At 41.2% G+C, this 27,209-nt stretch overlaps 1 protein-coding gene across 1 annotated transcript in view; it reads right to left on the minus strand.

Annotated features, from left to right (window-relative positions):
• Nucleotides 1-5,990: 5,990 nt before the first annotated feature.
• WIPF1 (WAS/WASL interacting protein family member 1) overlaps nt 5,991-27,209 on the minus strand; it is a 77,924-nt gene continuing 56,705 nt past the window's right edge. The window contains exons 4-9 of the mRNA XM_074967618.1: nt 25,740-25,869; nt 21,407-21,568; nt 18,188-18,955; nt 14,886-15,104; nt 12,441-12,554; nt 5,991-11,045 (exon numbers count right to left, since the gene is read on the minus strand). Coding sequence (XP_074823719.1) covers nt 10,990-11,045; nt 12,441-12,554; nt 14,886-15,104; nt 18,188-18,955; nt 21,407-21,568; nt 25,740-25,869 — 1,449 coding nt within the window. The 3' untranslated portion in view covers nt 5,991-10,989. The remainder of the gene's footprint in view (nt 11,046-12,440; nt 12,555-14,885; nt 15,105-18,187; nt 18,956-21,406; nt 21,569-25,739; nt 25,870-27,209) is intronic.

Raw genomic sequence — 27,209 nt, forward strand, 5'->3', positions numbered from 1 at the left:
TCTGTGCTGAGTTATACCAGTGTAAATCTAGAGTAACATTATGGAGATACTGCAGAATAATTTAATGCAAAAATTGGGCCACTATTTTTTTGAATGTCCTTTTTAGTGACTTACTGCTATAATATGCCATGCTATGTTATGCCACTTGCACAATATACTGTACAAACCTCTTTAATTGCTTGAAACACTGAATTTAGCTGTTTGGTGAATTGTCTCTCCGAGGGCATTTTCAGATGCACACTACTTATTATCACTACTTGTGATTTCCATCAACTGGAAATTCATATGCAGCATGTACACAGTATGCTCCCAGGAAGGTGGCGGAGAGTATCCAGTCTAGGTAGATATGGCTTTTCCTGCTTATTAAACATGAAGCTATACCGGGGTGGGCAAACTACTGCCTGTGGGCCGCATCTGGCCCACCAACTGTTTTACTCCAGCCCTCGAGCTCCTGCTGGAGGGTGGGGTCTGGGGCTTGCCCTGCTCTGGCGCTCCAGCGGGGGAGCAGGGTTGGGGGCCACTCCGCTTGGCTCCTGGAAGCAGTGGCATGCCCCCCCGCCATCTCCTACACATAGGGGCAACCAGGGGGCTCTGCTCCGCATGCTGCCCCCACTCCAAGCGCTGCCCCCGCAGCTCATATTGGCTGGGAACCGCACCCAATGGGAGCTTCAGGGGCGGCTCCTGTGGACAGGGCAGCGTGCAGAGCCACCTGGCTGCGCTGCCACGTAGGAGCTGGAGTGGGGACATGCCGCTGCTTCCGGGAGCTGCTTGAGGTAGGCACCATCTGGAGCCTCTACCCCTGAGCCACCTCCCCGTGCTCCCACCCCCTCCTGCCCTCCAAACCCCTCAGTCCGAGCCCAGAGCACCTTCCTGCACCCTAAATCCCTCATCCTCAGCCCCACCCCAGAGCCTGCACCCCCAGCCAGAGCCCTCACCTGTTCCCCTGCCCCAATCCCGTGCCCTAGCCCAGAGCCCCCTCCCACACCCTGAACTCCTCATTTCTGGCCCCCCCTGAGAGCCTACACTCCCAGCCAGAGCCCTCACCCCCCCACCCCTCACCCCAGCCCCAACTTTGTGAGCATTCATGGCCTGCCATACAATTTCTATACCCAGATGTGGCCATCGGGCCAAAAAGTTTGCTCACCCCTGAGGTATATGCAGGCCTCTTATGTCGTGTTATATGTACTTGTGTGTCCATACCTGTTCCATCAACTACAGACATTTTAAATAATTTTGAATATTTTTATCAATAAAATTATTTTTATAGCCCCCTTTCCCCAAGTTTGTGGGACACTTTGCAGGACAAATAAAAAGAGATGGTCCCTACCCTGAAGAATTTACAGTCTTGTTCAAGATGCACAGGCAGGATGAGGGTCCCAGCAATAAAATGATGTGGTTATTTGGGCACCTGGGCATTATTTTACTTTTAAATATGTAATAATTCACTTGTGGGAGGTAGTATAGCAAAAATGAGTTTGAAGGAGGAATTTGAATGAAGAAAGGGGAGGGGTTAGGCAGGCAGACTCAGGGAAGGTGTTCCATGAAATCAGCCAGAAAGAAGAACAGGGCCACGAGAAAATCTAGAAAAAAGAAAAGGAGTACTAGTGGCACCTTAGAGACTAACCAATTTATTTGAGCATGAGCTTTCGTGAGCTACAGCTCACCTCATCGGATGAAGTGAGCTGTAGCTCACGAAAGCTCATGCTCAAATAAATTGGTTAGTCTCTAAGGTGCCACAAGTACTCCTTTTCTTTTTGCGAATACAGACTAACACGGCTGTTACTCTGAAACCTAGAAAATCTAGGTCATTACAAAACCTAAACCTAATTTTCCCAATACTAATTTCCCCCTCACACCTTCTTGTCAACTGTCTGAAATGGGCCACTCTCATTACCACTTCAAAAGTTTTTTTTCCTCCCTTGGTATCCTGCTGTTAAGTAAATTGTCTCATTAGACTGACCTCACACTTGGTGAGGCAACTCACATCTTTTCATGTATTTATACCTGCTCCTGTATTTTCCACTCCATGCATCCGATGAAGTGGGTTCTAGCCCATGAAAGCTTATGCCCAAATAAATTTGTTTGTCTCTAAGGTGCCACCAGGACTCCTTGGTTTTTTTAGAATCTTATAGATGCACTTGTGTATTCTCAAATAAAACATCTTCCTTGTCTCACTGCTTTCATAGTAATGCAAGTAACTTGCAAGATAGCAGAAGTGAAAGCTTCTATTTTCAATAAGGCTACAGAAAGATTTCATAAGACTCCAGCAATAAAGTGCTGGTTTATAGATAGTATAACAAAACAACACTTTCCACAACCTTTTGACAACTGGCCCAGTGGAAATAAGACTGCACGCTAGACACGAATGTGTGCACTGCTTTCACAGCTGCTGTATCTTACATGCAGAGCCACTTCCTTTTACGGAGCTCTTGTCATAGTCTGAACACTTCAGCTACCTCTTCCTTATCCACATACACCCTTCCCTTCTTAGGAAATGGCTTACACATTGATTTTTAATTGCATGTAATGCCTTTGGCCCTCTGCTGTCCAAAGAGAAAAACTGCAACACATTAGAAAGTACAAGGAATGCATCATGTTTGCCAGATTAATGGTAACTGTTTTTGCGTATATCAAAAGTTGCACTCTGCAATAAATGGCAAAATATTGGTGCAAACGGGGTGGGGGGGGATGGACTTATCATTTGCACAGTGCTATGTATGTATAAAGGCTCACATTTTCAAATCAGAATGATGCATACAAAACCTTAGATTTCCATAAGAAAATCAGCTTGATAGCTAATTACCTGATGTGTGTATGTATGAGCTGGTATGCTTTGCACACAAATTTGATTTCTGTGCACACACACTTGATTTGACTAATTTCACGCATGAAAACATAGACTGACAGAGTTGCGCTTGTATTATTAATTAGAGGCTGTTTTTGAAAATGGAGTCCCAACAGCTTAAAACATTTGTTCGTAAAAACTACTCCCATCAAATACCAGACGTTCCTATTTTTGAGCACAGGTTAGCCCTGAAAAGCAATGCTCCCTACTTAAAATATAATTCAGTTGCGTGCATGTTGGACCCCTTTCCCAAACCCTGTGTCTGTTTGTTTGTCTGTCTTTCTTTAGATTACAGGCTACTTGGGCAGGGATGATGCATTCTTTTCGCAGAGCACATTATGAGCGCTAACAGAACTAACTAATACAGGAGAAAGTAACAAGAAATAGTTTAAGATTCAAAATGAGGAAGGCACTCACAGGAACTAGTATCAGCACTTCTGAAATAAAAATGTTACTTGTTTCAGCTGAGGAAGAAAAAAAATGAATGATGTAAAGATAGAGAGGGGCATTTAAAGGAAATTAAGTGGTTAAAAAAAAAAAAAAAAGGCAATGATGAAACCAAAACAATATAAGAGCCCAGCAGGCTGAGTTCTGTAGAACTCACTCATGTTATCTTATACTCTGTATACATCATTTAGACAATCCACCACATACTGTGATTACAGACAATATTTACTATTCTTTATTGTTAAAGTTGGCTTCTGCAGAAGAACTTAAAATAATAAAAAAATATCATTCTCCCACCCTTTGTCTTCTCTCTTTAAATTATCCTCCTTGGGAAAAAGACTATGTTTTAGTTCATCGCATTGCACAATGGACCCCATCTCTCAGCTGGGGCCTCTAGGTGCTACTGGAATGCAACTAATATGGTAACCATTATTACAACCTTTCACTGGTTCTCACATTAAGGCTTCCCCTTCTTGTCCTTTTTATGTTCACAGCCAGCCAGGTTACAGCCACACCTCATTCCTGAAGGCTTACTTCTCTAAATTTGTGAGGAAGCTTCTTCTAGGCTCCAAATCCACTGAATAAACTGCATTAGAAGTTGAAGATTTGACTTCCTTGCTGTCAGAGACATGGTGCAAATGTCATGACTATCCATGTGGTCTGGCAGAGGGTAAATGATAATGTACTGGGAGAAGAGCATTAGTAGGAGTGACTGTGTTAGTTTTAGCCCCATCTCACTGACTAAGAAGTTTAGGAGCTGGCAGGCAGATGCTTGGTTGCAGCTGAATAAAGAAAATGGTTGCTGACCTAGTTTTCTGGCCTCTCTTATTTAAAACTCTTACCCAAGGACTTTAAAGTTGAAAAGTGTGAGAGTCAACCAGACTGTGTGCACCATGGATGTGAGCTGTAATATTAACATGAACTCATCTGATCTTAATTAGCTCCTTTCAGTGACAGTGTAGTTTAAGGAACACAAGGCCCCAGCTCCTCTACTTCTAGCCAATCTCCCTTTATAATATTTTATTTAAATTATTCACTTGATTTCCATTTTGAAATCATAATCCCTTCAAGTATTCCAAGTTTCCAAGGAGGGGTTTAACAGCATGTCCTTTGGTCTGGAACTATTTCCTTCTATAGTTTGCACCTTGTTTGCACCTATTTACCAAGGAACTGAGACGAAAGATTTTGATCTAGCACACAAATATTGTTGAAGGTATACAAGTCAAGGAGAGCATTAGCAGCAGCTTCCTATGGGAATGCAATGAATTTTACCCTCTGTATTTTAAACATTTACAAAGTTATCTTTTGTGGCTTCCTTTCCAAGATTATTCTATGCCTGATTTTCTATAGAAGCTGAACTTACACAACTCTTAACTAATTGCAAATAAAAAACCCAGAGAACTGCCCATCATCAAAATGGGTGTTTTTAAAGACTATATTCTGCATGTACCCTGAGTTTAACAGTTTGGCCATCTCAGAATGCACCATTATACTGATTACATCAATTTCACCATCTGTGGAAAAAAATAATAGGTGAGCCCATTGCATTTTTATGATGGTAAATTGAGATGCAGTACTATATGGACTTCTTTCACAAAAGGATCTGATCATCAAAAGAACATTTGTCACAGACATCATCATTGTCAATCATATTTCTTCTCCTTCTCCCTTCTTATAGTGCAAGCTCTTGGGGTCAGGGCTCTCTCGCACTAGGTGTTCGCTACGTAGCACAATGGGGCTCCATTTTCAGTTGGGAGCTCTAGGAACTACTGGAATACAAATAATAAACTGTGATAAGGAGACACCATTAACTTGAAATCCAGTCACTTTAGGAACACGGTTAAAATTAGTTTCAGGCATTCAGACACCTGCCAATTTTTGTGGTTCTACTTATTGGCTGCTTTAGGGTTATTGCTGTGAACTATCCTAACTAGGGTTAAATAATCCTTCTACTTCTGAGGAGAGGTTGAAGGGAGAAAGAGACTTGAAGCCCAGCTTGTATTTTCAGACATTGACTAGGGGGTTCTAACCCTATATACTGGCTCCAATTGGAGTATAGTATAGGAAAAGTCTAAAGACCAGGAGTGAGAGCAGAATTGCGAGGAGTGAAAGGACACTTCTTTGGGGAAATGTGGAAGTGCCTGATATTTTGCACTCCAAAAGGCAAAATATTTGCTTCTCCCTGTTTAGTGGAGACATTTGATGCATAACACTTTCCTCGCGTATACAATTTTGTTTGGCATTATACCTCACTTTAAAATTTGTGTGTGTCTTGCTTAGAACTAAATCCTGAAGTCTTTATTCAGCTATGACTGCAGGATCTGGCCCTAAAATAATACCTACCTATAAGTATAGTATCATAAGATACAATGTAAATTTGTAACATTCATTAACCAAAATTAACAGGCTAATTTAAGTATTAAATTAGTGTATATAAAAATCATTGTAACCAAGCTTGACATCCTTTTTGTCCCACACTGTGCTGCAAGGAAGTGGCATATACCAATTTGGGAAGAAGTTTTGCAAGTCTGGAGCGAGTGTCCAGGTTAATTATTACACTTCTGCTTCCCTTTAAGATCAGTAGTCAGCTTCCTCTCTCCTGAAGGACCTGATAGTGGTTGTTCCTAAATTAAAGTAAGTCTCCACAATCAATTCATTATCTTAAATAAAAGCAAAAAATTTATTTAACATAGGGCAGAAAATAGAGAAAAAGAATCACAAACAAAATAAATGTTATTTTTGTTCTGCTCGATGACTAACATTTTATGAAAAGCCCAGCGAGCTTAGCTCCAAGTTCAGCTCTGGATAATTTTGGTTAAGCTTCCCAAAGACTTCACATTTACCAGAATCTTCTCTCAGCACAGCAGGCTGTCAGCTGGACTTGACACATTTCTTTCAGAGAAATGCTTCATTTGTTCTTCAGGAACCATTTTGAGCTCTATTCCTTCCTCTGTTACAGTCTTGTGTGGCTTCGCAAGTCCAGATGTCAAGTGTTGCCTTGTAGCACATTCTATATTACTTTACATTACAGGCCTGTCATCAGTGCACCAAGTTAAACTGTATTTCAAACATACTCGATTAGGTTCATTATTCTTTTTCTCTGAACACACAGTCTTCATTTCCTCCTCTTTGACTTGCATAGCCATTGCACACACTTGGGAACTAAAAACTTATATAAGCCCGAGCTGCTCCCATTGAACACCTGCAAAACCTCCCCTTTGTCGGCAATTGCGCAGGTCTAAACACTAATGAAACAGCCTAGAAGATTTCACTTTAGATGCTTTGGAGCCTAAAGGGCTTTCTCACCTCCTCTCTTTTCACTTGAAGAGACATTTTCCTTAGCAGTTTTTCTTTTAATGAATATTTCATGCAAGGTATTCTCATTATTTCCTGGTTGAGTACAGTTTGGAAAACTATACACCCAATGTAATGCCAGAGTAGATTTTGTTCCTACTGGACAGTAAGACATCAACATTCGCAATACTACAATGTGACATGAAAAAGCACATATAAGTCTTGTTTTGAACTGTTATAGCAATATTTAGTCCATTTTTTATGTAATCCCATGCACATAAATTCTTCCTTCCTCTTTCTAAGATTCTGTTGCCATAAAGACTATGTCAAGGTTTCTCATTACATAATATTTTGTTTGAATTAAAATTACAAGTTTGCTCATAAGACTCAGAATTCTTGACTCTAAAAGGAGAAAAGTGTAGTTTCTACTTGCATTTTTTTGCATAGCAAAATTATATTACTAAGACACCCAAACCCAAGTGGAAATTAGCTCCCCACACCTTCCTCATAAATAGGATGCAAACTTCACCACAGACATGTAAAACAGTTATTCCTGTGAACAGAAGCTAGTCTAATTTTAGTCCAATTCTTATCCCTAAACAGAGTGGCTAGAATAAAGTCATAAAGCATCAAGAAAGTTACTCCAACAGATATATAGCATGTGGTCTTCATCAAAAAATACTGACTAGAAAATATAAATAAAAATGGCCATCTCACACAGAAAGCTCTGATTTTATTTATCTGGTTGATTTGCATAGAAATGAGTTTCAGTGGTCATCTTTGTCACAATTTGAGTCTCAGGTGATGACATACAGATAGTTTAAGGAGTGCATGTTTAAAATGCCATGCCACCAAAATAAACATACTAAATCCTAAACACAGTCAGTCAGTGGTCCTCTAATACACTTGCACAGCCCCATTGAAGTTAATTGGATTGTACAGGTATAACAGAAGAGATACATTGGTCCAATGACTGTAAACATGTGGGGTAAATACATTAACACCAGAAATTGATTTGGAATTAAGCAAACTTCCATTCATACCCCAATTAAAGGCCTGATCCAGCAGTCTTTTCAAACATTTCACTCCCTTTGAAATTAGTGGATCAAGCATGTTACAAATGCAAACACTTAGCTCAAACATTGTATTATCACTCTATAAGCACTGTTTTGTATTTTACATTAGACATCAAAGCAAAACATCTAAAATTTTTATAAAAAGGCAGTAATTGCTATTTTGACATCAAAAGTTTGTTAAAATATAGTAAGGCACCCTTGGATTAACCAGTTTTGTTTCATGCTTATCTTTTTTAAACATTATGCATAGTGAAATAAATACTGTAATACTGATCTTATTGTAAATATCTACTTGTATACAAAATGATATACTGAATGTTAAAATGATGCACTGTTTTTTGAATATATTTGGTGAATTTTACAATCAAAAGATATACAGTTATTACTATCTGAGGGAAAAATGACTACTTTCATTTCTCAAAGGTGTTTTATGGATGCTTATCGTATACATATTGAAAAAATTTCTACTCGAAAGAAAGTGCTAAGAATCAGACAGTTCCAAACAGATTAGATTTCTTTGCTTCCCTCACTGAAGCCCACATCATAGTTTAAAATTAGACTTACGCTAATTTGTTATGGCTTTGGTTATTATTATAGAGAAATTCTGCTCAGGAAGCGAATTGTGGAGTATTTTGGATGGTGCAGTCAGCTACAGGAATGAAATACAGCATTTTCATTGACACAGCCAAAGTAAAACTGTTTTGCTATATGCAGATAAGTTACAAAAATGTATAACATCTGGAGTTGCTCTCAGTTGTTACACTCCATAACTATTCATATTTTATTAAGACTTTGGCAGGGTGATGCATTAAAATATTGTATTCTCAAGTCCATGATGTCATTCCTCAGAAAGCCATAAGTGCTTTAGTTTAAACAGCATGAATACAATCATTTATCCTATAAATATCACTAGGTGTTTTAAATCTTCTTTGGACTTTAGACTCACACAATAGTGAGCCACATACAGACTTTCAATATTATAGCCTGTATGTTTTTTGTTTTTTTTAAGTGCCATTCTTACAAGTGATGTTAGTATATTTACTGATCACATGGGCTTGATCCAAAGATACATTTCGCAGGGGGAGCTTCTTCTGAAATCTGTGCAAGAAGCTCACATGGCTCTGATCCTGCAGCTCTGCATGTGTGTGTGTGCGCGTGCGCGCATGTGTGTGCACGCGCGCTGCTGGGTGGATTTCGATGTAGGATCAGGTCCGTGGAACACATCTCAGAATTAGGCCCAGAGATATCAAAATGTAAAAATATGTATTTTATCAAATACTATCATAGGTAAAAAAATCCAAACGTGACTTTGTAAACAAACATACTGGAAAGGCAAAGCTGTATTTATCATGTTCAAATCCTACCCTGTTGTCAACGGGATTGCACAGATTGTAAGGCAGGGTGGGATCTGCCACTGCACAGTCACATAATGGAGAAGGTCCTACTGGACACGTTTCCCTAGGGTTCGATGTTCATTTCGAAGAGTCTCTTCTGCCAACCCACCCCCCTGCAGATATTCAAGTGCTGGGCTCAAAAGTATCATACCGTAACAAAACCTGCAGAGCTGAATCAGGAATCATGTTTTCCACTGCTGGGCGGGGAGAGGCATTTAGCCCAATATAGTTCTAACCTGCATGGCTTCTTCCTCTGATTTAATGAGCAACACAGTATGAAACATGTCCATCAGTGAGGACTTCCTGGGGACTCCAATGAGCACATTGAGAGAGTCAGAGATTGGTGGGGAGGTGACGGATAGTTATTCTTCAAAGCTAACTTTCAGAAGTCCAGCTGACAGAGATACATTCATCAGCCACGCTCAAATCCAGAATCAAAGTCCTCCTATGATTTCCAAATGTCTTTTTCCACTTGTTTATATCAGTTTATAAAATGAACTAAACAAACATTCTTTGCTTACGTACAATATTTAAAAGCAGTTCTGCAATTTCACCAATCATCACAATGCCTAAAAAAGGCTTGCTTTCTCCCAATAAGGGAATTTCCTTCAGATCCTCCTGATACCCTCTCAAATAAAAGTTTGGACCCAGGTAGGCCATAGAGCAAGCTCAGAAGGTCAATACACTCCACCCCTGTTGAACCAGCATGGACAGAAAGTTCCAGAGTTTATGGCTTTCACTAGAAAATGCCCTTCCACTAGATCCCTCCTATTTAAAAGTGAGGGCCATTCACTCAAGCACTCAGTTGATCTCAATTGCCATGCAACACAAGGGAGAAGCACTTTCTCGAGCAGCCAAGCCACACAGAGCTTCATTAGTCAAAAACATCTTGAATTATACCCAGAACCAAATGGGAAGCCAATGCAATCTGTGGCACATAGGTGTTAGCAGGCTTCACAGAAGGAGCATATAATTAAGGGGGCTGCTGCATTTTGTACTAGTCGTAGTTTGAGTAGTCTTCAGGTGTAGTCCGACAAAGATCATTACAGTAATCCAATTTTGAGGGCATGGATAACTGCAGCATGATCCATGTCCAAATGGAAAGGACAAGTAGAGATTAACAACATAAAACTATTACAAAACAAGACATCAGGGCCATACAGGACACTATTACACTGCTGAATTCTCAATTTTCTCTCTTCTTTTGAGGATTCTCCTTCATGTCATGGCAACCTTTCCCCTGGAGAATGAAGGCAGGAGATAGCCTCTGCTGTAGCCCAGTGCTCGTGGGGTGTCAGAAGATTATGCCATTTAGTTGTCACCCTCAGGGAAGGCTATCTGTAGCATAAACACACGCTTCTGACAGGCTAAACTATGGTCAAAAGAATTTGCGTTGAACTATTAACTTGCAGACTCACATAAAAGTTGGGCAGTAGCATGCAGAAGCGGGATAGGGCGTGGAAGCATGCAAAAAAAGATCCAAGGGAATCTCATCTGTGTGCTGTCCCCATGTGATTAGTTTCCAGGCAGACAGCAGTAAATTATTGGAATTTGTAGTTGAAATGTTACAACTACTTCACCCAAAACTAGTCAATGGGCTTATGCCTGCTCTTGTTGAATTCAATGGCAAAACTCCCACCAAGATCACTGGGAACAGGACGGGACACAGTAAGAATATATATATTGTTATATATGGTCCCCAAAATGCCTTTCATGGCAGCCTGCTATATAAGCAAGTAAAATCTACAGTTTTAAGCAACTATGGTTCATAAACTGTACCTTACTTCTCTAACAGATACTCAAATTACCCCTAATCACAAGCCAAAAGTGGAAATAAAGCAGAAGAGGCAACTTTCCAATGACATGGGCGTGAGAAGTAATTCAAGAGACATTTAAAAACAGCAGTCACCCTCAGAAGGGCTGGAAACCCACTTCACCTCGGTATAGGCGGGAGCGGTGGGACACCTCTTTCCCTTCGGCCAGAGCCATCTAGAAACAGAAGAAAGAGATGGCCGTGTTCATCATGATATATTTCTTTTACACAGAAACGCATGCCCAAGCTCCTCATGAAACGATATGTGAAAAACTACACATTTTAAGTACCTGTATTATCCATTTTATGAGCAGTTGTGTGTAGTTTATTGGATGATTTATTTACCAAGATAAAAAATATAAATGATGTACAGCATAATTCCTATTAAGTATATATTTAATGCCACAAATGCCTGGAAAGCATGTGGTTTTTCTGCCTTTACGCTCTTTCCTCCTCTTGAGACACATCTATAACTCTTGTTAGCATTAATAAGAGTTATCACTTCTACAAGGGCATTAAGTCCTACTGTGACTTTAAAACAAATGCAAGTTGTAATAAAAAAATTGGTTTCAGAGTAGCAGCCATGTTAGTCTGTATTCGCAAAAAGAAAAGGAGTACTTGTGGCACCTTAGAGACTAACCAATTTATTTGAGCATAAGCTTTCGTGCGCTACAGCTCACTTCATCGGATGCATTCATGATGAAGTGAGCTGTAGCTCACGAAAGCTCATGCTCAAATAAATTGGTTAGTCTCTAAGGTGCCACAAGTACTCCTTTTCTTTTTAATAAAAACACTGATGTTCTACAGTTTAAGTGTGATAAAATCTCAAAGCACCATTTCTCCGTAAGAAAATTTTCATCCAAAAACTAAGCGAATTAAATTTGAGAAGGGTATACAGTCCCAGGCCCTCCCCCCACTTAAAAAAAAGTAACAAGTTTCATAGGACTTGATCCTGCAAACAATTTTTCAGTGTTTCCTGCATGGACAGGGTGCGAGATCAGGCCCTTAGACTTATAAATCTTAAATTATTAAGAGGACGTTGGTTTCTCCCATTTTTTTCCCAAAGACATTTTACATATTTTCGTGTCTAGAGAGTCTATTCTCAACAACAGAAGAGGGACTTGCACAGGGAACACCTACACTATTTGTATACATGAGAACTCAACCATTAAATTTCTTCAAGTCAACAACAACAAAAATATTGGTAGATCTATTATGCCCTATTCTGCCCTTCAACACCTTTACAATCCGAATGGGAGTTGTTTTTGCATGTCTGAAGGCACAATTATGAGTGTTTAGGTTGGATGGTGTGCGTAGCCAATAGCTAACAGAAAAGGGGTAATGGTAATTAGCAGAGAAATTAGTAAACTCAGTCTACTAAGGGAAAGCAGATACATACAGATGCAAATTGTTCCCAGTTATAAATATACCTATCCTCCACTAATCTGTATAGGTTCTTTCACCAGATCCATCACTAGGCCATCTGAAGGCCTGACTATTATCTTTCAAAATTAACAATATTTGGCAAATAAATAAATAAATTAAAAAAACCCAACAAAGAAACAACTTACCTCTGCTTTCATTCCTTGCTAGTTTACTGGGGTAACTTTTGTTCATTGGTACATATGGCTCTGGAGGTGGCAGGTCAGATATCGGATGGAAGGAAAATCTGCTTTCCCACTCATCTGGGGAAAAATAAACCATTACAGGAAAATTTAAAAAGTAACAATCCTTAATAGAAGAGTTGCGTAGTACTGATATTATTACACATTCTGTATTGCAATACCTCCTAGAAGCCCAAGTCATAAACCAGAACCCCACTATGCTAGATGCTATACAAACACAGAACAAAAAGATGGCCCAAATTAGCCTGAATTCAGTTCATCATTCATTGATCGTTTATGTCATTGCACCTGCCTTGCCTTATTGTTTTACAATGCTCCATTAAAAACAAACTAAGAAAAATAATCCAAACAGGAGTCCATTGACGTCCACAGGAATCCTAATACTGTGACTCAGAATGTTGTATGAAGACTCAGTATGTTCCACCCACCTTACGTTCTGTGCAGAAGAACACAGCCCTCAGGGCTGAGATTAGATGCCCCGACCAAGGGGACGGTGGCTTCAAGCCTTGGCATAGATAGGCCTCCAAAGGCTGCCTAAGCTAAATTATGGTATTTACCCCTGGGCTGCCCTACAGGTCATAGCGCTGCCTTGAATCTCTGCAGTGCTGTGTGCTGGGGCCCCTTCTGCCCTTTGCCCCACCCGGGCATGACCCCCATGCTATGGCTTGTAAGGGGTAGTCCTTGAAGGGCAGCCTTATGACTGTTTTCGCACAGTGCCTGTGCTGGGGGGATCCTCCCATAGTCAGCTATGAAGCTTTTAGAGAGTCTCTTTACATCACTCTGGCCCTTGTACGCAGTGTAAAGGGCCTGAAGTTGGTGGGAGGATCTCACTCTAGGTGGTTTCCTGATTCTAGGTCACCTGCTGGTGACATCAATATTGCACCCACTTAGGCATAAAATAAATTTGGCCCTACATATTCTATATTAAATTAATCTTACCTCCTACGATAGAAATGTGTAGTAGGATTCAGGGTGCTGAATTTGCATTACAGGTATTTAGACCTCATTGATGTACAAAGCATCCAAATAACTAGAACCACTACTGCATCCAATAAAATTCAATGTTCAAAGAAAAAAGAAAAATGAGCAGACCTGTGAGAAAACGCATAATCAAGGAGACATGTGCATCTTTTGTAAACAGTGCGAAGATAAAGCTAAAGTATCAGTATTTCTTCAACCACTAGAGACCCACGTTTCCCTGTACAACAAAAGAGGGGTCGGATTCCAGTGACATATTAATAGCAAATCAAAATCCTGGCAAAAATAGCCCGTGCTCATATTACACTGTCCTGTATCTGAATGCAGATGCTCAAGGGGTAGAATAAGGGCACACAGTCAACTTTGTTTTTTGTCATTTCCAGCACTTTGCAACCGTGACACTCTTGTAATGTAGGGTTTTGTATAATGTCATCCAGCTACGACCTGAGTGAACTTCACCAACAACTGACCACAGGATTGATTATTTTGGGGCCCAGATTTGCATTCCTGCGGCAAGCAAGACGCACCCTCATTTCAATTAGAGTTCTGCTTGTACAGGAACTATGTAGGTTCTGTCCCGTAAAGGCGATTTGCACAGAAAAAAAATGGTTGCCTTCAGTTGTGTCTCTTATGATGCATCAAGAAAGCTCAGAAGGATTACGTTATAGTTTTATTTTCTGCTTGCTTTTTACCTTAGAAATATCAGGAATGTCAAGCCTGGTCTTTCCTGATTTTGTTGGGAGACTCAAATGTATATTCTCAGCTCATTCCTTAATTGAAAGGAAAGGACTGATTCATCTTTAATGCACATATATATCCTTTATCCCCACAGTTTAGTGGCCAAAATGGAAAAACTCAAAGTTTTAAGCAGTTTGACTTTGGGTAGAGAGAGTTTCCTTCTCTACCACTTTTACTTTGTCTCCTGTGATGTCATAATCCCACTACTTCAATCATCCCAAGGGTTTCAGGGCAGAGGAGACCTGAATTTTTAACACTGAAAAAAAAAAAATCCTTCAGGCCTTCTTTATACAGCATAAAGCAGCAAAGAATGGCACACACACATTTCCTCTTTTTAGGTTACCTTTGAATGGTTATTTCTGAGGTCCAGTGCTTGCTGAAGTCCCACTGGCATGCTAGTATGTTCATGTCAGTCCTGTTAACTTTGCACTTCTGTTTTCTGCATTAAAATATTTAGATAACTCCATATGGCAGGCCTTTTTAGACCCAAGTTACACCTGGGACAGTCAGGAATAACTCCGGTGTAAAACTAGGGAGAGCTCAGAATCAGACCCAAAGCATCTGTGAAGTATCTCATTTAACGTTTGTGGGGCCAAACACCGATAGCTTTACTTAAGCAAAGCTTCTGAGTGAGGAGAGAGTAATATGGTGAGTACGTCTGAAAACACAGCTCACCTTCAAATGACGAGTCCTGGAAGCCATTTCTGATTGCTGATGATGGTGCAGGAGGTGGTGGTGGAGGAGCTCCGGAACCAGGTCTGTCAGGAGGAAGTGGAGGCCTTGGTCCACCTCTCTGGTTTTCTAATCCTGCCCTGGAAGGCAGCTGTGGAGTAGCAGGCAATGCCCGTGAAATGCTGCCATTTCTGTTTACAGGAGGAGGAGGTGGAAGGGGTCCTGAATCAAGACAGAAACAAATCAGTAATCTATTGTACCATAAAACCTACTGCTATTCTATCAGCTCTAAGCATTATTGTCTTGCATCGCTCTGAAGGGTGTCAGATAGGACATGAGCTTTGATGGGATCCAAAAGAAATGGGGAGAGTTGTCTGCCTCCTTCAGCCAGAGAGAGGGATAATAGTAATGCAGTGTTTGACACCTCTTTCCTGATCCAGCCTCCCCTTGGTGTGGCTGATCTGCACAGACTGCAGGTTCAAGGGGCATGTTTATACAGAAAGGAGGGTTAAATGTCATCTTTCCACTCCCTTTGCCTCATATAGCCTCTGTGCAGGGCTGGTCTCTTCCTTCCCCGTTAATGCAGCCCTAAAGATACTCTAACTTGTGCTGGCTGCGAATGGTCACAAACAGCTGAAACCACAATGGAGCATCAGGGCAGCACAGAGGGTCCTGGCCATATCCCATTTCCTTCAGCCACACCTTCTTTTAAGTTAAAGGGACGGGAAGTGGTGTAAGAGCTCACTGAACCAAAAGAACATAAGAGCGGCCATACCTGGCCAGACCAATAGTCATCTAGCCCAGGATCCTGCCTCCAACTGTGGCCAGTACCACAGCTTCAGGGAGAGTGTACTGAACAGGGCAATTTTGGAGTGACCAACCCCTGGCTTCCACTCTTGGCTTCTGACAATCAGAGGTTTAGGGTCACCCTGATCATCTTGGCTAATAGCCATTGATGGACTTATCCTCCATAAACTTATCTAGTTTTTTCAAATCCAGTTATACATTTGGCCATCCCAACATCCCATGGCAATGAGTTTCACAGGTTAATTATGCATTATGAGAAAAAGTACTTCCTTAAACCAACGGACCATTAATTTCAGTCGGGTGATGCCTGATATTTGTATTATGGGAAAGGGTAAAACACACTTCTCTATTCACTTTTTCCACACCATTCATGATTTTATAAGCCTCTATCGTATCTCCCCTTAGTCATCCCTTTTCTAAGCTGAACAGCCCGAATCTTTTTAGTCTCTCCTCATATGGAAGCCATTCCATACCCTTGATCATCTTTGTTGCCTTTCCCTGAACCTTTTCTAGTTTTACTGTATCCTTTTTGAGATAGGGCAACCAGAACAGGACACTGTATTGAAGGTGTGGGCGCACCATGGCTTTATATAGTAGTATTATAATATTTTTCTGTCATATTTTCTATCTCCTTCCTAATAACATTCTGTTAGCCTTTTTGACAATCTATGGGGACGCCAAAATCTCTTTCTTGGATGGAAACAGCTAATTTAGAATCTACCATTATATATGTATAGTTGAGATTACTTTTTTCCAATCACTATCCAAAAGTGATAAGTGCATCACTTTTCACTTATCAATATTGGGTTTCATCTGCCCCTTTGTTGCTCAGTCATCCAGTTTTGTGAGATCCCTTTGTAGCTCTTCACAGACAGCTTTGGACTGAACTATCCTGAATAATTTTGTATTGTCAGCAAACGTTGGCACTTTACTCTTCACTCCCTTTCCTATACCATGATGGGTGTTAGGACCAGATTCTGCCAGTGGTATAGTGTAAAGGAGAATTCAGCTCAGTAATGGCAATGTTAAGCAGTGTGGGATCAGTTCTCTCTCTGACACAAATATTTGCTGCATGCCAGGCTCTGCTGTGGTTGCAGTACATCAATCTGTCTGTAAATTAGAAACAGACCTCACACACCGATTTTAACATTTCCAATGTCAGTGTATTTGAGCAACTGTCGCGGTAACATGCCTAGAACCAGCGTGAAATATATTACACATAATGTGGGGCAATTAGGAGAATTTAATTGTGTTGATTAAGATTTTTTTATTACAAGTATTCCCTCAGCTCAAAGAAATCTAGTTACATCTATTAAAGATGTATTACAGATACATTTATTAAAAATAAATCAGCAGATATTGTGCCACTATCCAAAAGCAAAAATGTGTCACAAGAAATCCTACGTACTTTGTTGTTTACATTTACTTGCTACTACAGCTTGCAATCCTGGAATGGTGCTCCAGTAGTGAGAGTTTATTCATTTTAGTAACTTTAAGATAATGAGAGAAATTATTCCAACTAAAAACAGCGTAAATATTGGAAGGATATGGATTAAGAAGCAAACACAAGGTCCCCTTCTATTTACTATATTATGAAGAAGATTGTTATTAACAATAAGGGTATAATCTATCTTCTTGAACATTAGTAATAGAAGACACAGGGCAAAGTATATTATGAAATATCACCATGGAAACAATATTATTTTCTGTCTCGTTAGAAATCTGCATATGATAAATGACAAAGTTGATTCATAAATATAATAACACTTGTTATGCTAACGACTGTTAAGTTAAAATAACTTAAAGTTAAAGTACCATAAGTACATGGTGTTTAACATGCACAGGGCCTATTTCTGCAAACCTTTACTTGTGAACATTGCCACCGACAAATTGTATTACTCCTGGGAGTAAAGATTACTCATCTAGTTGGACCCACAGATAAAACAAGTTTGTTGCACCAAAGAATATAATGATCAAACATAGTGTTTGTAGTTGCTATTAACTATGATAATAATAATGAATGTGTAAATACTACAGCATAATTACTACTACTACTAAAAATGACTTGAGTGGCATGGTGCTTGTAATCAGCCCAACTGAAGAAAGGTAGTATTACACGAAGTGGCAACTACATGACCCATGTTTCTGCAAAAATAACTTGCAAATCAAACTCAGGTCATGATAGTTAATTCAAGTCTGAATAGTGATTTTTTAAAGATGTAACTGATTAAACCAGTCAGTCACACTCTTTCAGTGAAAGGAGGACTTCAGTTTTTAAAACTGACTGGCATTTTGGTCTATAGCTTCAATTTATATGGCAAACAACAGCAAAGCATGTCAATCAATTTAAAGCTACAGCTCATATTACATTCTGAAAAGCATAAAGGAAATTCGTATTGGAGGTAAATTCAGCTATGTCACTGAAACCACGCGGATAACAATTAGTTTAGTCATTACAAGGGTGGTCTGGAGAGCTGAAAAAATGCACACTGCCATACCTGATCTGCTAGGTGGATCTCTTACTGGAGGAGGAGGCCGCTCATTTGGAGGGGGAGGAAGAGGGACAGATCGACCTGTCCCAGGCAAGCTGGGAGGTGCAAGACAACCTAGAGAGAGATTTCTTTGTGGAAGACGTGGCATGTCATCATTTCCACTGGAAATGGGTGGAACTGGAGGTGGGCCTGGCCTGCCTGGAGGCAGGGGTGGAGCTTGTGAGACAGTGGATGGCCGAGGCGTGGAAGGAATGGGAGGTTTATTGTTTTGAGGCGGTGGAGGTGGAAAGGAAGGTTCCCGGTTGATGGGTGCCCTGTTTCCTGTTGGAGGTGGTGGCGGCGGCGGCTTGTCATCTGTTGACTTGCCAGGCGCAGGAGGAAGGGGAGGTCTGTTAGAGAAAGAAGGCGAGGAACTTGCAGTCGACTGGCGAACAGATCCTCCGAATCCTGTATTTCTGTTTCCTGGGAAAGATGGAGGGATAGGCCCTGCGTTGGTTTGCCTGTTTACTCCTGGCACAGAAGGGGATACTCTGTTGTGTAAACCTGATGGAATGGGTCTTGGAGTATTTGGCACTGGAGGAGGTCCTGTATCTGGTTTGGAACCAAAATCAGGTCTCGGAGGTGGCATTCGGTTTCTCTGTGGTTCGGGAGCGGTACTTCTTTGCCCCAAAGAAGGCCCTGGAAATCTCCCAGCGGCACTTGGAAGTGAAAAAGGCTTGGCAGATGTTGTTCTTCCTCCTGGTGGCAGCATGGGAGGTCTGTTTCCTCCAGAATCTGGAAACAGAGAAGTAAATACTACTCACATCAGGGTAAAAGGCTAGGCAATAGGCAAGAGAAGGTAAAACACACTGTGAGAATGGGCCAAATTTTCAAGTCGTTACTTGAATGCACTGGGAGTTTTGCACTGGTTGTAAGGACTGACTGAAGTCTTCAGGATTTGTCCAGTGGTGTAGCCAGGCGGAAAAAACAGGGGGAGCGGAGATAAAAAAAGGCACCACCCCCCAGTACTCACCCGGCGGGTCCTTCACGCGCTCTGGTCTTCGGCACTGAAAGACCACCACAATGCTGCTGAAGACCGGAGCGAGTGAAGGACCCGACGCCGAAATGCTGCTGAAGAGCTGGAGTGCTGCCGGGTGAGTATCAGGGGGTGGCGCCTTTTTTTACCTCCGCTCCCCCGACCCGCTGCCGAAGACCCAGAGCGCCGCCGAGTGAGTAAAAATTTCAAAGGTACCGAAGAATTACAAAGGCGCCATTTCTGCTCGGTGGGGGGAGCGGCTGCTGCCCCGCCCCCCCGCCAGCCACGCGACTGGATTTGTCCCCATAAGGCTACTCAGTAGGTAATTTAAAAGCATTTGTAGCAATAGCTCTAATGTAGCCATTATGTTCTATCACAGCAGGATTGCATAGAAAGGATACTTATGATAGACTAGAGCAGAGGCTCTCATCCTTTCCAAATGACTGTACCCCTTTCAGGAGTCTGATTTGTCTTGCGTACCCTCAAGTTGTACCTCACTTAAAAACTACTTGCTTACAAAAATCAGACAAAAATTCAAAAAAGTGTCCCAGCACATTGTTACTGAAAAATTGCTTACTTTCTCATTTTTTACCATATAATTATAAAATAAATCAACTGGAATATAAATATTGTACTATACACTGAAATGTAAGTACATAGAGCAGTATAAACAAGTCATTATCTGTATGAAATTTTAGTTTGTATTGCCTTCACTAGTGCTTTTTATGTAGCCTGTTGTAAAACTAGGCAAAATCTAGATGAGTTGATGTACCCCCGGAAGACCTCTGCATACCTCCAGTGGTACACATACCCCTGGTTGAGAACCACTGGACTAGAGCGATTATGGACCATTGCTAATGATATAATAGGATTTATTTTCAGGCTTCCCTGATGCAAACATTAACAGCATAGAGGGAAGAAATTCTCCTTGGAAAAACTGTGAAGAACAATGATTTAGGGTTTTCAACATGTGAGCAGAACCGTCTTAACTTTCCATCAATATCTGATCACTAGAATTCAGCAAAAGGAATTTGATCACTAGAATTCAGCAAAAGGAAGAGGACTTGAAAGTAATCCAGAAAAAAAACTCTCCCATTTCTCCCCTCTTCCAATATCTATTTTTTATGGATTTGCTTGTGTTTCTCTGGAAGAGGCAGTTTTGCAATTGAAGAAACTGGCCTATTATGGCCTATTATGCCGGGAACCTTTGGATTAAGAAGAGTTCCCAGCACAGGCTAACATAGATAAAACCACCTCTGAAAGTCTGTGTTTGTGTCAACATGTGCTGAAAGATTAAGTTAGATCTATAATGAGCATAGGCCATTAACAGCATCCTAAGTACACATTAGGTGGAGCCATTATATCCTCTCATGTCAATAATCACTAGGGCCCAACCTTCCTCAACAAGTGGCAAATCCCCAATTTTATAAATCTTGCCCGCCGCAGAATCTGCTTTGTTCCATGGGGCAGCTCCTTTGAAAACCTGTGAAACACAAAAAAGTGTGTATATCCAGCTAATGCATGCTGCTGCTGACAACTTGCATTGCAGCCAGATGGGATGTTTGACACATACCTTAACAGGTAAATTATGCCCCCATGGGGTTAAATGGGCTCTCCAGTTTAAGAGGAGGCCAGTTTCTCTAGGGCTTAAGGGAGTTCTAGCTTGGGATCCTCTGGATACTACACTTTGAGGGTGCGCACACACAGAGCAATGGACTGGATCTGGCCCTTATTACTGTACACCACAGGTGAGGTCTCAATCCCGGAGATTTTTATTTCTCAGTAATACCTTCAGGAGTGGGGGAAGGAAGGAATTTAACTTCTCCCCCACAAATATTCCTATAAAACATAGCACTAAGAATGAAACACACAAAGCCAAATTTAAGTCTGAAACTTTGTTTGTTTTTTTTTAACTCCCTTCCTTGTACCTAGTTACTCAATGGATGACCATACCTGCTATAGAGACTGAAATACTGAGGCACAAGAGTGAATGCTGGTTTTCCTCAGAGTTTACTGTGTGAGAGAGTTTAAAGTTAACCCCTTAATGATATTTTAGTTGTATTTTGTTTACATATGTTTGGAGGTATTCCCTGAGCCAAAGAACTCTTGCATTATTTTATTACTCTTGTATGAATGTTTTTGTAAATTTATCATTTAGAAAGCTTTTAAGATTCTTGACTGAATTCACAGATCTGGGAAATCCTCCTTACCTGTATCTCGATTTGCTGCAGATCTGAGCTTTGGCATTCCTGACTGAAACAGGCCTCCTAAGCCAGGTGGTCCACCTCCGCCATAGCCACCACCGCCACCACCACCTCCTCCGCCACTTCCTCCACCACTGCCGCCGCCACCACCACCAGATCCTTTGGGTTCTGTTGAAACAAAAATCAGAAATTTTAAAACATAGCCAGTATTTTTCATAGCCTCTCCTTCTCCTTGTAGCTGTCTTGGACTACAGGATTATGAAGCAGGCACAAAGCAGAAGTTGGGACTAGAATAGGTTGGGGTGTTGAGAATTCCACTTGGTATTCAGCCACACTTTTATGTTGGGCTTCCATTTTTCCCCACGCCGTTGGTCCCTAATCCTTCTCCACCTTCCCCAGATTTATAGGCTTGGTTATAGATGGAAGACCTGTCCTTCCTGGTGGTGGTCTGTCCAATTTGGAGGCTTGGAATTTGCACAAACCTCAGTCACCAATGGGGTTGCTGCCACCAATACATATTGAACAAAGCCCCTCAAGGGATCAGTGATTTGTTTTTAGATAGTTTTGGGAAGGCCTAGGAATGGATTTTAGCTTTAACAGGCAGAACAGGTCATAATATAAAGATGCTTCTCTCTACTCTGACCATGACAAATATTGACACAGTAACTGAAATGGCACATGAAAGTATTTTCCTGGTGCTAAATAAAGGCAAGGGACTACTTTAGAGCAGCATGGTGCAATGAGCAGGGCACAGGATGGGGAAATCAGGAGACCTAGGTTCTGTTCCCTGCTCTGTCACTGATACCATATGAACCTGAGCAAGTCATTTCTCTGCACCTCAGTTTCCACAATTTTTTTAAAAAGGGGAGAATGGTATTTCCCATCTTTTGTAAAGGGTTTCTGGTCTGTGAATGAGACACACTATTCAGTAGTCTCTCTCTTAAAGAGAAAAGATGCATTTATGGAGAAATGCTCACTTGCACCCTTCCCCTTTGTTAGGCACACTGGGCCAAATTCAGCTCTGACTCGCTTAGGGTGTAAACCTCTGGAGAGTTCCTGCTATAAGACTAGGAGTACTTGTGGCACCTTAGAGACTAACAAATTTATTTGAGCATAAGCTTTCGTGAGCTACAGCTCACTTCATCGGATGCTATAAGACTTTAATCTTTCATAGTTTACTAACTCATGCAAACAAGAAAATAGATCCCATCACCTTTAATATTACTATTTAATCTACCTTTAATCCCCATTGATTGCCTTGCCATGATAGCTCCAATTCAGCAGTGTAGTGAAACATGTGTCTAGCTTTCAGTGGGAATACACACTTGTTTAAAATTAGGCACCCTGCTGCATGCGGCCCTAGATCTGCTTTGCTTGTTTTTTCTGGTTCACTTTTAAGAGATCTCATTCCTTTTAGTGCTTTGTGCACTTTAGTGCTTTAGTGTTCTTCAGTCATCTTCCCGTTAAAATCCAGGGTTAAAACATGCTGGGCTAGCCGAGGCTGTATTTCTCTACACCCCCACCTTGGAAGTCCGGATTGAGTGCCTGTCAATGTGCTTCCCATCGGCTGATCTGGCTGTGAAATGCCTTCTGTCACCAGACAGTGGCCCCATGACCTACTAAAGGGACGGGCTTTTGTTTCCCTTGATCCTCTTTCCTGTTTCTCTCCTACCTTCCCAGAGTCCTTAGGAATGGTGCTTTTCCAGGCGCCTCTGCATCTGCCAAGTGGAGTTCTGATGCACTGCAGCAGCTCAACTGGATGGAGCACCTCCTCCAGCACAGGTAGCCCGTCATGCAGCTGAGTTGCTACAGTGCATCAGAACACTATCTAGCAGGTTGAGCCACACAGCATTTCTGTCCCCAGACTGGAAAGAAGTAATGTCTTTTATTGGACCAACTTCTGTCGGTGAGAGAGACAAGCGAACAAGCTACACAGAGCTTTTCTTCAGATTTGGGACAGATACTCAGAGCATCACAACAAAATACAAGGTGGAACAGATGCTAACACATATTGTTAGCACATATTTATTCAAGGTGAAGTAGCCTGTTAGCACCTCTGCATGCATAGAACAAAAATGTCTAGCTAGGTAACTCTATAGGGGTCACCTCAGCATGATGCAACTGCATGCATCAGAGTGACACCTCCCAGGTTCGGATTCGGAAGTTTGGCTAAGATTTTGCTTAGAGATACTAAGGTCAATTCATAAATAAGGACTCAACTTGGGCACTATCCCAACACTGCACATACTTTTGTCTTGTTGTGCAGAGACTTTTAGTGCATTACAGAAAGACTGTAATGGGATTTAAAGAGCATTTCCATGCACTTGATCAAAAGTAGAACATTACTAAATAATTCAGGAGATATTTTTAAGATAACTTGTACATAAATATGTAATTGTTTCATATTAAATGTTATCAGACTGATTAGATTTTAAAGCATTGTAACAGGAAGATCAGAGATTCAGGGAACAGTACATGCTTTTACCAGATATTTTTAGGCAAATTAAATATTTTTCTGGATCTTCTCTTTGGTTTAGTGTTTCCATCCATATAATACAGACACCTAGTCAGAGCCAAAGGGCCAGTGGTACCTGTGGAATGCAGATTGCTTCTACCACCCATCCTGGGTGTATAGAATCATAGAATATCAGGGTTGGAAGGGACCTCAGGAGGTCATCTAGTCCAACCCCCTGCTCAAAGCAGGACCGATCCCCAATTAAATCATCCCAGCCAGGGCTTTGTCAAGCCTGACGTTAAAAACTTCTAAGGAAGGAGATTCCACCACCTCCCTAGGTAACGCATTCCAGTGTTTCACCACCCTCCTAGTGAAAAAGTTTTTCCTAATATCGAAACTAAATCTCCCCCACTGCAACTTGAGACCATTACTCCTTGTTCTGTCATCTGCTATCACTGAGAACAGACTAGAGCCATCCTCTTTGGAACCCCCTTTCAGGTAGTTGAAAGCAGCTATCAAATCCCCCCTCATTCTTCTCTTCCACAGACTAAACATCCCCAGTTCCCTCAGCCTCTCCTCATAACTCATGTGTTCCAGTCCCCTAATCATTTTTGTTGCCCTCCGCTGGACTCTTTCCAATTTTTCCACATCCTTCTTGTAGTGTGGGGCCCAAAACTGGACACTGTACTCCAGATGAGGCCTCACCAGTGTCGAATAGAGGGGAACGATCACATCCCTCGATCTGCTGGCAATGCCCCTACTTATACATCCCAAAATGCCATTGGCCTTCTTGGCAACAAGGGCACACTGTTGACTCATATCCAGCTTCTCGTCCACTGTAACCCCTAGGTCCTTTTCTGCAGAACTGCTGCCGAGCCATTTGGTCCCTAGTCTGTAGCGGTGCATTGGATTCTTCCGTCCTAAGTGCAGGACTCTGCACTTGTCCTTGTTGAACCTCATCAGATTTCTTTTGGCCCAATCCTCCAATTTGTCTAGGTCCCTCTGTATCCTATCCCTACCCTCCAGCGTATCTACCTCTCCTCCCAGTTTAGTGTCATCTGCAAACTTGCTGAGGGTGCAATCCATACCATCCTCCAGATCATTTATGAAGATACTGAACAAAACCGGCCCCAGGACCGACCCTTGGGGCACTCCACTTGATACCGGCTGCCAACTAGACATGGAGCCATTGATCACTACCTGTTGAGCCCGACAATCTAGCCAGCTTTCTATCCACCTTATAGTCCATTCATCTAGCCCATACTTCATTAATTTGCTGGCAAGAATATTGTGGGAGACCGTGTCAAAAGCTTTGCTAAAGTCAAGGAACAACACGTCCACTGCTTTCCCTTCATCCACAGAGCCAGTTATCTGCATACCAGCAGCTCTCATAATCCTGTCCTGACATCAAGATGCAGTTCCTTTTGTAATTATTAAAACAGCTGACCATTTCATATCAGTGGTGGGTGAAGATATTTTTAGATACGGCTTTGAAATTAAGAATATTTTTCTATAGCCATCTAAAGAAGTACTTAAAAAAATCACTGCAGTCTGCCTTTAAAATAAGCATGTACTGCAAAACTCGAAAGGAAGACACTTTTTTCCCCCATTCCCCACCACTACACTTAGTTGTGCCAATTACATTTTGCTATAGACTTACCAGAGTTAGCACACAAATTAATATACACACTTTATAAACAGTAATGGATATCTCAAGTGATTTAATACATGAATTAATATAGCAAATTATTTGACCATTTTACAATAATTTATTTTGCTTGACCACCCTGCATCTCTTCACCTCCTGATTATACAACCTACTCTAATTTTGCACATTAACTCATCATTCATTAAATACATTAAAATAAACAGAATTGTACTTACTATCTAGGACAGGGGCACTTCTATCATTAGTAACAGCCTTCTTTAGCTTTTTTCCTTTGCTAATATCAGATAAGAGAGCATTTCGCCCTGCTTGTTCAGACCTGCTTAAAGAAGGCTTTTCGGTATTTGCCTGCAAAATGAAACAATAAATAAAGATATGAAATAAAACTGCAGCAACCTGCTGAAGTAAGGGGTGAAATGGATACTTTCGTTTTTAACCCCAAAGCAATCAAAATGAGTTTCGTGTCACAGTCTCCTTCTTGCAAACGTGGCACTAAAAGCAGTTAGCCTTGCAAACAAAGACTCTGGTCCCCAAAAATCTACTTCTGTTTCAGCACTCAAGATCCATTGCCACACTACTGGTCTAATTTGAAACAGTCCTCTCTTCCACCCAGCATTCAGAGTCCATGTTTGATACATATGAAGCCAAGATAGATCTGTCTTTTTTAGAAATCTCAATTTAAAAATATAATTGAAAAGATGGAAGAAAATAAAAAGGTTGCTATTTTGGAGAATGAACAAGAGCAAACCATACACACTGCTGACCTGCACAGAAAAATTGAAGTTTTTGAAAAAAAAATCATACTGAAGTACATCATATCCAAACACTGGATGCCTCGGATGGAAATTAAGCATTTGGCTACTGTTTTCTCTTCATTAAAATCTATCTTGAAAATGTTGATCCTCCACTTCAAAAATCACAGGCCTTTCTGATTTCCAGTCAAGGTTTTAAGATTCCCAACCTCAGTTGCATCTGCTTTGTCTTTTCAGAGTGTAACTTTTGCATTACCTCAGCATTCAGAAAGGGTAATGACAAGTTTAGAAAAAGAGAGGAAATGTTTTGTATTGGTATACAAAATAAGAGTTCCAACCTTTCCAGACGTTTCTAAAGCCTCTCATGATTGACGGAAAACACATGTTACTCATTCAGACTGAATTTGTTGCATTAGGTTTCTCCCCTTCTTTGATCCATTTCGTTGCAAAACTGCAGCTGAGAAAAGATCCCAAAACCTAATTTGTTTTGAGATCATTTAATGATCATTGAAAGGGTTTCCTGATTTGCTAGCTCAGTAACATGGACGTTTCCCAGGAAGTGGGGACAGCAGAATGCCTCTGCACCCTTTGTGTGGCATAGCTTTCAGCAGCAGCATAAAGGGGAAGTGGGGCAGGGATGGATCAAAGCCACTGGTTCATCGAACAGGACAATCCATTAGCCTAATGGTTCTCAGCCTTCTCCATAGGGTGGCCTCATGTTACAACAAAGAAAAAGTCTCACGAACCTCCTCCCATGTAGCTGTAATGATAGAGAAGGTGGTCACAACCTCCTGAAACATGGCCGTGATCCCCAGGTTGAGAAACCGTATATTAGACTAACCGACCTGTATGGAGGGAGCAAGGGGATGCAGAGCAGGTGCGGACAGTAATGCCGTCAGTCGGGGGAAGGAGTAGCAGCACTGCTTGTATTCCTGC

The sequence above is a fragment of the Natator depressus genome, chromosome 11 (genome assembly GCF_965152275.1).
Source record: "Natator depressus isolate rNatDep1 chromosome 11, rNatDep2.hap1, whole genome shotgun sequence".
In the NCBI taxonomy this organism is placed as follows: domain Eukaryota; kingdom Metazoa; phylum Chordata; order Testudines; family Cheloniidae; genus Natator; species Natator depressus.